The sequence below is a fragment of the Talpa occidentalis genome, unplaced genomic scaffold, assembly GCF_014898055.3.
Source record: "Talpa occidentalis isolate TD23 unplaced genomic scaffold, MPIMG_talOcc4v2.1, whole genome shotgun sequence".
NCBI lineage: Eukaryota > Metazoa > Chordata > Mammalia > Eulipotyphla > Talpidae > Talpa > Talpa occidentalis.
In genome coordinates, this window is record NW_026555331.1 from 126172087 (window position 1) to 126184707 (window position 12621).

General features: G+C 34.9%; 1 protein-coding gene across 1 annotated transcript in view; it reads right to left on the reverse strand.

Annotated features, from left to right (window-relative positions):
* The window catches only part of DOCK4 (dedicator of cytokinesis 4), a 397824-nt gene that overhangs the window by 74520 nt on the left and 310683 nt on the right, over nt 1-12621 (reverse strand). The window contains exon 26 of the mRNA XM_054692564.1: nt 6296-6394. Coding sequence (XP_054548539.1) covers nt 6296-6394 — 99 coding nt within the window. The remainder of the gene's footprint in view (nt 1-6295; nt 6395-12621) is intronic.

Here is a 12621-nt window from a genome sequence, read left to right on the forward strand (position 1 = left end):
AAAGTTGCACAGAAGGATTGGCTACAGGCAGTAAGATATTTATCGCTAAGTCTAGCAACTGTGGCTGTTCTTTTACAGTTCTGGGGACAAGGAAAAGTCATTTCATGTGCAGGCTTGAGGCTAGAGAACCTATTTCTATGCCATCTTGTTTCCCTATTCCCATTTATCTCACAAAATAAAAGTTGTGACTGCAGTGACATTGTGCCTAAGGAAACTTTTCAGTCTTAAGTACCTTTCTAAGAAATTCATTTAAGCTTCAACTGTCTTTATTGGCCCAAACCCATTCATTTATAGAAACCTTAAAAAAAAAATAAAAGAACACTGTTCCTGAGATTTAAAAAACCTAGATTTTAATCCTGGCTCTATGATTAACTAGCTCAATGACCTTGGCAATTTAACCACTCTGCAACTGAGTCTCACACTGGCAAATGTAGTCAGAGGAGATTTGGAAAAGGTGATATGATCACTTACCAAATCAAATGGCACAATTAATTGTTTCTTATTTCTAAATTGCAGGATAATGTTTCATCAGATGGTAACACAAACAACTTCCATGGTGGTACTTAAATGCAGTTTAGTTCAGCAAGTTTTTATTGCCAACTGTCACGCAACAGGTTTCGTTTTAAATGCAGTTCCAATATTTTAAAGCACTAAGATCTGAATGCTATATTCTTTAACATCTTCCTTTTCTCCACAGCAGTGATATTTCATTAACTGTCCTAAGTACTTTGCAGCTCTGATCACTAAATATTGCTTTTATGTAGATACATGAAATTATTTTACACACATAATAACAAAGGCACAAAAATTTTTCATAATTAGAAAACAGAACATCACTATAATGAACATCCTTCCTGTTTCCTAGCACATAGGAATGGATTTCATATGCCACCATTTTCATATTGGTTGCAGGGAGCATTTTATTTTTCCACATGTTTTTCTCAAGTAGCACAACTTGGCAACTGAACTATATTGCTGGTGGTTAATCAAAATGAAAATAAAAAACAGGTAGGTACTACTTCACAGGAGCACTTTCTCTGCAGTGCAAGAGGTTCAAATGGGAAAGTTCATGGGAAAACCTCCAAAACAACAAAAAGTTCCATACTGAAATAGAAAGCAAGAACAATTGTTATGACTTCAGAAATTATCACTAATACTCATTCACAAATATTGGGTACTTTCCTATGTGCCAGGCACTGTGTTTGATGCTGGGGACACCTACTGGGGTAGGATATATTCTTTTATTTATTCATCAAGAAATATTTATGGAGGGCCTGCAACACATCAGACTACAGGAAGTGAGCTGAATGTGATCTTTGCTCATGGAGCTCAGTTTGGTGGGAGAGATAAATGTTAATCTAAAACCAAACAGATACAATACGCATGCATTATAAACCAGGGTAAGCCTGAAGGCCAGGTATTCCACTCAGATGGAAGAGCACCTGACAGTCTCAGGGCAACAGCAGCCACAGGGCTGCTGGAATTGGACAAGGGAGTGGCAAGAAATGGGGCTGGAAGATAAACAGAGATAAATAAATGACAATAGATAGATGAAATAAGATAAATTAATAAAATAAAAGATAAATGAATAGGGATAAATGAAAGCCAATCTCATTTATCTCATACCTTTTCCATGATAACAAGTTTGGAAATTTATCCCAAGGGCAATGTGGACACAATGAAGAGTTTTATACAGATGTGTGAGAGGATTACATCCATATTTTATGAAGATTTTACTACTATATTGCATAAAATACTGCTTTACATTTACCCATGACACTGTGATATCAAAATGGCATCAGATAGAGATTAGGCTAATGGAACAGAACTGGTGAGGCATGAAGAAGGAATTCTGAGATTGTGAAACATAGCTAAGTCATCCAGAAAAGAAAGCATGCCGAAGCAGGTGGGCCAGGATATGGTCTCCTTATGCCAAGAGCAATGAATGGGACAGAGCCTTGTAGGAACACATTTCCTTAACTTAGGATTCAAATTATAGTCAAAAGCTCTTTTAAAAAAATTTGTCACAAATTCCAAATGTGTAATTCTCTTGATAGGGGGTTTGAATTCAATTAAAGGGTGTTAATAATCATTATCACATTGAAATCCATAGTTTTAAAATTCAATATTTAAGTACATTATGCAGAAATAACTCCCAAATGGTATTCAGCCTTTGAGAACTATGGAACTATTTTTCTGTAATAAAATAAACACTACAAGTTGAAATGATGCTTGCGAAAGAGGCAGATATTAGGGGGGTCAATTCATTTGACAAAGATTTCATGTTCCAGGATCTGTGCTTAGGACATAAAGACATGGTCCCTATGCTCACGAAGCTCACAGTCTTGAAGAATATAAGGAAAAAAATCACAATGCATTGTTGTGTGCAATCACAGAGGGGGGGGACCATATTCTCTGAAGGCTTCATGAGGGAAGTGGTACTTGAGGTGGATTTTATGTATGCACTGAAATTAGGCAACGAAAGTGAGGTGGTGGTAGAATAGGCATTTCAGACATTAAAAAAAGGTACAGGAGAATTAAAAATCATACATATGGATTATTAGGAATATACAAATAATTTTAAGTGGCTGGAGTGAAAGGTGTTTTGGAGGGGGTGGAGGTCAATGGAGAAAGGAGGTAGATTAAAGAAATTATTGTCAAGAGGCATTTGTAGGCAAACATGAATTTACTTTCTGGGCAGCTTAAGGTAAGGAAGCTTGGCAAAGAGATTGGACTTCATCCTATAGGTAATATAAAGTCCTCAGAGTTTTAAAGTTGGATTGAGACTTCACAGATACAATTTTTGAAAGCTAGTGGAAAACAATAAAGTGTTATAACAGTACCATACTTAACGTAGAACATGTAAAACCTCATGCAAGAGCCCCACAGTTCTATATGAAAAATCATAATCAACAAAGAACAGGAGTCTTACTGCTCTTTATACCAAGGATATGGACAAGACCTTAGCTCCCAGGAGAAGGTGGGTGTATAATAAAACATTACTGACTGCAGAAGGAGGGGAAAAAAACCTAGTCACTTGCTAGATTTTTGCTTTTGTTCATTTCTAAAATAATGCTATGTTCCAGAGAAGGGAAGAATCTAACAATGCAGAGTAGCAGCCCTCGGGGACTCGCTCCTACACACTTATGACACTGACTCATACCACTCACACACAAGTACCTGGGATCAAGGAAAAGAATACTGTTCAAAGTGCTAGAAGCCATTCTAAGTAACCCTGGAGAACTCCAGGTTCTTCAGGCAAGAATGGAGTTAAAACACCATTTCTCTTAGAAGATACTTGAGAACTACTTATTTTCAAAATTCATTTTGACTTAGAGATCCACTGGGAAATGCAGTCCAAATTTTTTGTTGTTGTTGTTATTGTTTTGCATGAATCAAAAGAAAAAAAGTAGTTCTTCTAGGAATAAAAAGTAAAAATATTAATTTAATCTCTATATTTAACTTGTTGGTATCAACTAAGATTTAAAATGTATACATCCCATGATTCAACAGTTCTATTTCCAGAAATTTATTCTAATGCAACAAGGGCACAATAGCAGAGATAAATGTACTAAGGTTTTCACTGCAGTATCCCTTCTAAATGGCAAAAATCAGAAACAGTCTGAATGCCCACCTGAAGGAGAACAATAAAATTAGGTGTCATCATATAATGAGAGTCAGAAGAAAGACAGTTGTTTGGGCTATAGAATATCCATGACATCTTTGCATGATATGAATAGCTTGATTCATTTAAAAAATGTGTGTGTGTAGCACAGACAACAGTCTATATGGATATACCCCAAGTAAGAGCAGTCACCACCTCTGGGGATTAGAATATGTGTGTAGAGGATAGGGGGACAAATACTTTCTTATTTTAAAACAGTAGGGTTATATGGGATGTTTAAGGCCTAATCCCAATATCAGTTATCAATTTCCATTAAATATCACTGCAATGTTGTACCCTTTCCTTACTGATAATTTCCTTATTTATTCAATTTCTAACCTAAATGTAGAAATAAAAAATATGAATCTCCCATATGAATTTCCTTCTACTCATCTGGGCTTTCTCTGACAACCCTACTTGATGAGTAGAACTACTTTTTAAAGAGTTGACAAATGAAATTTTATGTAATTTGGTATCAGAGATTTTGGTTAGCAAATTTTATTAAGGTTCAGGAAAGACTGAGTTTTGCTGCCTGAGCAAAGAGCTCCGGTATTAACAGAATGCTTAGCCCTCTCAATTACTTGGGAATTTTATTCTAATAATAGCATTAATCTTATACTGTAGGGGAAGAGTAAAATGAGATGTTGCAGTAAAGAGTTAAGCACCAAATCTGGCTACTGGCTGTGATGGTGGAGTGAGGAGGTATCCAATAATTGTTAGCCATTGTTACTGCTGCATTTACATGTCACCATATTTACAATTCAATGATTTGGGCACATGAAACAATATTAAGGCATTAACTAATATTGTTTATTGTTTACTGTCTAATGTCTAGCCAAGGTGCTCAATACATGTTGCTGAATCAAAGAACTGTCATCTGTAATAAAATAACAATAGTGCCTGCACCTCATGGGTTTTTTTAAAAATATTTATTTATTTTATAGAAGATTGGTGTAAGTAGGGCAGGGGTGCGGAGGGTGAGAGGATTCACCAGAGACACAGAGTGGGGAGAAAAATAGGTGGATTTACTGAACTACACTGCTAAGCGGAGCAACAGGCAAGACAGGAGAGGTCTGCTGTGCCATCTGTGGATTAGCTCCCTGGCCAGGGATTGAACTCAGACTGCAGCAGTGGCAGTGATGAGACTTAACCCCTAGGCCATTGGGGATGCCCTCATGGTTCTTTTAAGGATTAAATCTATGTTTATGTATGGCTGAAAAAAGTGAGGATATGCCACAAGAAACACTAATTTATTTCTTACTTCTATTTTTCTTATCATTGTTGCCATAACTATTAAAGCATAAAGTTCAAAACCTGGATCAAATTGATCATGTTTTTCAATTTATGCCTTTCTGCTATTTTTTTCATTCCCAGGCTCTGTGAACATAGATATTGTTTTTCTATGTATAATTTTGAAAGATGGTGTCATAGACCTCTTAAGTAAAACCTAACAGCTTCTCCATTGTGTTAAACAGCCAACTTCTGATAAAAGTTAATAACTCCGGCATTATCTTCCATTTTGAGCACATGGATTTCTGTGTGTGTAGAGTGGTTATAAAAGTTCTAAGAACTTTTTTCTACTACTACTTCTAAACTCAAGATTGAAGGTAAGCATGAAGTGTATTTTCAGGCTTGGGCACAGGTCAATCAACTGGCTTCTAGATAGATGACATCTGCCAAAACCTAGTCTTTATTTCAATATAACTCAGCTCTGTCAACACTCTAAGGTCACTAAGAGATTCTTCTGATGTCAAAAAGAATCTTCTAGGCAGTTGAAAGTCAAAGATAAGTGACACATATGCATCATCTAATATAAAAAAAGTCTACACATCTTTCCCTGAGGCACAGGAAGACTACCAATCATTCCAACATTGTGCATAACTGTTCCTATTGTCCTATAACTTTCCACTGTCCATCATCTAAGCCACTCTTCCATTATGATGGTTTACATATCAAGTTGTTTGGAAAGCTGAAGAAATGGAAGAGAAATAAAAGTAAATAAGGAGAGATGGCAGCTCATTCCTCCAATTGAGGACAATCAACTTCTAATCTTTCAGTGAACACCATGAAGGAAGCATTAAAGTTCCCTAAATCTCAGCAAAGATTGAATTTTTATAAACCTAGCATCAATATTTTCTATTTAATGTCAGCCTGTCAGGCTAGCACAGCTTATTGATTAGACAATAGCTGACAAAGAATATCAAATGCAACTTTGGTTCCCTAGTCAGAATACTGTAACCCAAAGTTGTAGTTTTACAGGAATAAATCAGCAAATATATCTATATATTCTTCTTTATCTTCTATTAAGGCAACATTTCTAAGTTCACTTAAAGTCTATTTGCTTCCATCTCATTAGTGATTATTCTGTTTATCATTTATTGAACTTTGATGACAGGTGTTTCAAATCTTATGCCCTTTGTCCAAAGTAAGAACTGATTATTTTGCTTGAGTAACAGAAATCTTAAAGCAACAAGATAGATGAGCAGATCAGTGGTTGAAATGAGAAAAAACAGCTTAGAAATTAATGGAATCAGGTAAAGTAAGTGTCAAGGAGCTATCTGAACAATGATGAATAAGGACAAGAGAAATTAAAAAGATACATTAAAAGAATTTTTTCAAAATGTCACTTACCCTTAGTTCTTCCTTTGTATTGAAACTATCAAGAAGCTGTTGATAATGTCTATCTGTCATTTGTCGTAAGAGAGACAGAAGACAGGCAACAAATTCCCCCTAGTTGAAAAAAGAGCAAGCAAGCATATTTTTAAGTAAGGACATAACATTATATCAGTAACTTACCATGAATGGTCTTCAAAAAGAACATACACACACATACAAAACTGTGATTATCCAAATTCACCTTATGAAGTCTTTAAAAAAAAAAAAAGCTTTGTAATTAATGACATCATCATTTTACAACCTTGTTTCCCCCCCTTCCACTCCACAATATAGGATTTCTCTCCTCAGGTGTGGTCACCATAAGTTTCCCACCAACAAGCACCCACAGGCCTCCACCATAGTCCATTGTCCTCTCTTTCCTGCTGGTTTTCTCCCATCCCAATCTCTCCCTAACCCTCCCCCATACTTAAGCTGTATGGTCAGTTTACAAGGGTCAGTTTTAAAGTTTATCTAATTTGATCCTTTGTTAGATTTCTCTGTATTCAACTTACAAGTGAAGCCATCCATTACGAATCTTTCTCTTTCTGACTCAGGATAATTGCTATTAAGTCTTCTTAATCTAAATTATTCTTAAGATCAGTAAGCATTTCTCCCTCTTATGATTACCATTTACTGATATATATATATATATATATATATATATATAATGAAATTTGGACATTTTTTAACTTGGATGGAAGCTTTTTACTATGGAACTAATTCCAACACACTTACAAGCAATAATGCCTCCCAGTCATTTATCAAGCATTTCCTATGCTATCATTCATTGTATCACCTGAGTCCCCTATCAATGCTCTGAGGTAGGTGGCTTAATATGCATTTAAAGAAGGCAAAATGTAGATTCTGTGGATTAAAAGGATGCCCAAAGTCACAGTGATAAAGTGAAAGTTAACTCTAGGTCTTCTGACTCCGTAGTTCTGTGACTTCATGTTCCATTTCTGAATTCAGAGATCTGCTCTAACTCATCAGATGGCCTGTCTGCTTACCTTCAGGGTGTAGAGAAAGCCATACATTGCAGGCTACTGATTTTAATTTTCTTTTAAAAAAAGAAAATAGTTTGTTTCTTGTGATCCTTTTATGCTTAGACACTTTGTAATTAATCTCTATAAACTCCAATTGTTAAGAATTAATAATGAAATAGAAAAAATACATAGCATCCATAGATTTGTTTTGTTTAGCAAAAATTATGTACTAGTTAGTATGGGCTAATAGAAATTCTCTAAACTCAACCTATTTGTTAATGAAGAAAGGAAATCCTGATACTTAATACAAGACAAAGAAAATTTAGGGGCACAATTAATGGTATTTTAGTGTATGTATGTGAGGAAACAACTCAAGGTTAGAAAAAAAAAAACTATCAGGAAGGATTGAGAGAACAGTAGAGTGTCTACACAGGTCTGGGTATAATGCTTTATCTCACTAACAGAACTGGAAAAAACTCACGTTTAACAGGGCAAAAATGAGTATGAAAAAGTATCTTTTCTCAGTAGTGGAGAAAATTACACCTACAATATATACAGCTTTGATCTTACCTAAGAAAATTCTAAAGAAAGTCCTGAAAAAACCATTTTCCAGGAAATTTAACTTCATTTGTTCAAAGATATTTTTAGGAAAAAAAAAATCCAGCAAGGTAAATCTAGCAAAGTAAAATTCAGAGTACCTGGCATTTAATAACAACTTACCAAGCATACCAAGAAGCCAGGGAAATGATATAAAGGTTGAAAAAAACAGTCAGTAGAATCAGACCTGGAAATGACATAATTTTCTTTGTTTTTGAGCTATTTTAAGATTGTACTAATATAAGAATTCTACAGTCACAATTTGTTAAAAAGAAGAAATGAAAACCATTGCTGGCCAAGATTCACTTACTTCAGTGTAGAATTTGTTTTAACAAACAAATTGCCTTTAAAACAATATATGCTTCAGTGACTTGCATCCATTTCATGTATAGATCAAGCATAAGGGGCATTTCTATCAATAATTGTGAATAACGAGAGTATTAGGTGGCTGTATTAACATTCTTCATGAAATCTTCCATTGTATCTGTATACAATATTCCCCCTTACAGAAATTTCTTACAGAATTCTTATGTATCCCTTTACCTCCCCCAACCACAAGCCCAGAATGTATGATGATTTTAGATAAATATCCTGGAGTATCTGTCTTAGACATGGCCTATGCTGAGCTGAATCACCTCCACAATAAACTCAACTATGTACTTCTGTACTTAACAGAACTATGTACAAAGAAGCATTTACAAATTATAAGGAACTCTGAAGTCCAATTACTTGAAGGTGTGAGCAAATGGCCATATAGACTGCCTTATAAAATCTGCTTCCATTCACAATTAGATTTTTCAATGGAACTGATTACAATGGTGCTTTATTTCCCCCCAGCTAGAGAGAACATTTTAAAGTTTAAAAAACAGTTGGTTAGAAGAACAAAAAGTACAATCCTTTTAAATAATAAAAATAAGGCTACTGTTATCTGGAATTATGATAGTGGAAGCCAGTTCTGCTGGCATAGCTGGGAGGCAGGGCAGCAGCCATGGTATTTACAGAGAACAATTTACCACACACTGTGGGAACTGCTTTTACCCCCAGTATGTCCACTTACTGTGGGTACTTTTTCTGAAAAGTATGAAATGTAGGCCTGCCATGTAAAGATTCTCTATTCAGAGAGACTGTTCTTTGTGAGAAAATGATGGCATAATGAAATAGGCCTTTGATGTCCAGAGAACTGACTGTGTGATCAGAACATATTTCTCATCACAGAACTCATTACAGCAACAAAAAGACAATGATTACTTCTGCAGTAGTAATAATATTGCTGTGACTGTGGCTGCTGCCACAATTAAAATAATATATATATAATAAAATATATTGATAGTGCTTCGTACTTTTAAAGGTTTGATGAAAGCCTCACACTACATTTGAGGTAAGTATAATTATTTGCTGTTTTAAAGACAAAATAAAAAGCTTATAGAATTTTGGTAAGGTGACCAACAGCATGCATTTAATCAAATGACAGAGTAGGATGCAAACCAATTCTTCCTGACAACTCTCAAAAGAATGTCCTGAAGCATAAAATCAAAGGTGCTAAAAAGTTTATATGCATGTTTCCTAGAAAATTCCATTCCACATATCTTGCCAGTTTGCTTTTTCATATAGCAAGGGGTATAATATAGCTAGGTGGGAAAGGTTCTCTTTTAGAGATCATCCTAATAGTGAGGATTCTGGGCAATCACCTTATCTGACCCACACCCAAAGCCAGCTGCAAACATGATTCATGGTCTTCTCCAAGTTTCTTAATTCACATTGATTATTACATTGTGTAAGTCTAAAGGCCATGCATATCTCGGAGAGATTTAGCAGGGACAACTCTGTCTATGGATACAAAACTGTTTGAAAAAGTGCTTTAGATTTTGACCCCAAGCAATCTTCAACCACATCCAGTAATTGCTATGATTTTGTTGGCTGGGTCATTATTTTAGAATTGCATTGCCAGGAAGCAGTGAAAATGTTGCCATAAAACCACAACAAAGGAGACTTTCTTCAGTTTTTTGGGTTTGGGGAAGTAGACACACCTTTTTTTGAAGTAGATACAGTTTAACCTATTTTTCCTGCTAAGTACAACTTTAGATGCCTTGATATTGTATATGAAATAAACAGAAGAGTCTACAAGATGGAGAGAAGAGAGCAGACTGGCTAGGGACCTTGGGACCTGCAGAAGAACGTGTTGAGGAGTTCTCTGGCCATCCAGAAATGTCAAAAACTGCAGACAACAAAATATCGCCAACAAAAGTCTACTGTCTTTGGTGAAAAACAAAAGCAAACAAAACAAATAAACAAACAAACAGAAAACCCCAAAGGACTGAGGTAGATTAGCAAGACAAAAACCGAAACTTCCATGCTCACAAGGCTGTGAAGCACCCCAAGGTTCTCCCCAGATTGATGTCAGAGAAAACCAAATATCTACATATTTAAAGTTGCTGACAGTGAATTTTAAATATCTCTTGGAGGAAGAGGGAGAGAAGGAGGTAGAAGAGAAAATGTAGAGGTCAGACTTCTACATCTATTTGCTAATAAGTTGGCACCCTTGTCTTTTATCTGCCTAGTAGTTTTACATGAAGCCAGCCAAAAACAGGCTTAATTGTCAGCCAGTGTTTTATAATAGAAAAATGCCCAGTTTTCAAAAGAAAATCACTCATTACACCAAGAACCAGGAAAGTCTCAAAATGAATGAACAGGATAACAGAAGTCAACATGGAGAAAATAATAATTTTAAAATATCTGACAAATTAAACAAAAATTAACTCAAAATGGTTCATAGACTTAAATGTAAAATTTGAAGCTATAATACTTTTAAGAAAACTAGTAGATAGACTTGGAATTCATAAATATTTGAAACTTATCTCTACCAAAAAAAAGTCTTGTTAAGCAGAATGAAAAAATTAATCTGTAGTGGGGAAAAATATATATAAGCTGCATATTCAATAAAGGGCTGGTATATCTAGATTATATAAAAAGAACTGTCAAAACTCAACAGTAAAAAGCAATCCAAATAGAAAATGGGAAAAAAAATCATGAAGAGACATTTCACTGAATAGGATATATAAATGGCAAATAAGTATATGAAAGATGTTCAGTATCATTAGTCATTAGGAAAATGCAAATGAAAAAAGAGTAAGATCTCACTACATACCCATCAGAAAGCCCCTCCTCCCTCTCCCCATGATAATACCAAATGCTTATGAGAATATTAAAAATTGCACCAGGAATATATTGTTTACATGAGAATATAAAATGGTAGAGACACTATGAAATATAGTGTGGCAATTTCTTTTAAAAAATTTTAACATAGGACTATTCTACAGTCCAACAACTTATACTATTAGAAATTTACCCCAGAGTAATGAAGGCTGGCCTACATAAGAACCTGCATCTGAGTGTTTACAGCAGCTTTGTTAATATAAGCTAAAATCTGGAAACAACCTAGATGGTCTCCAATGGGTGAATGTTTAAACACACAGTGTCACATCCACAATGGACACTACTCAGAATAAAAAGGAATAGCATACGCTACACCCACACCCTAAATGAATATCCAGAGAATTAAGCTGAGTTAAAAAAAAAATCAGAGGTTATATACTGCACGATTCTATTAATGAAACATTCTTGAGATGAAAATTATGGGCACGGATGAGAAATTTGTGGTTTCCAGGGGTTAAGGAGGTAGAAATAAAGTGACTTTGAAAGGACAACATGAAAAAAGAAAGGGAAAAAAAGCTAATAGTTGATTAATTAACCAATATTTTAAAAAAGGGACAACATGAGGGATCCTTAGGGTGATAGAAGCAATCTGTATCTTGACTGCATTAATGACAATGTCCTAGTAGTGATATTGTACTAACTGGTTATATAAAATGTTACCACTGGGGAAAGTTGGTAAACGACACATGGGATATCACTATAAAATTTTAACATGTGACTCTACAATTACTGCAAAATAGTCTAATAAGAAAAACAAAACAAAGCAAAAACATTCAAGATAGAAACCCCAGACCCATAATGAATGTCAGTGGTACTGAACATCCTATTTGGAACATTTATAATGGACCAAGCAGGCGCTAATCCATGATGCTAACCCTGGGTGGTAGGTACCACTTTCCACATGAAATCTCATCACACTATGAGAAACTAATTGTTTGCTCTTCTAGTCTTTAAATGAGGCAGTATGGCTACTACATATACTAGGGTGTTTTATCATACTATCTTTAACTTTTGTTTGTTAAAAGATAGAATTGAACTTTACTTCCCAAACCCAGAGTTTGGTTCTCTCAGGTAAATCTCAGCTTCCGAAGCTAAGAAAATAAAATATAACAAAAGATGGTCATCCTGAATCAGTAAACTCTGGCACTTGAGCCAGGATGGAATTCTAATCATTTTCAGATAAAAACAAAAATTTCTACAGGGGTTAAGCAAACATTCTTAAGACAGAGGTTCAATAGTGCATTATATATAAAAATGATAGCAAAAGGCTGACATTTTTTGTAAATAATCTGTGTGTGAAAACTACAGCATCTACTGCTATTTCTACAAATAATATTATTTGTACAAATATTCTAAATCGCATGTTTAAAAAAACCTTTTTTTCCAACTGAATGTGAATTTCAAATAGAAATCTGTCCATCCATCTACCTGTCCTTCTCTCTATATATGTAGGTATTAACATACATTAATGTGTACATAAATATATACAAACATATGAACTACCAGATA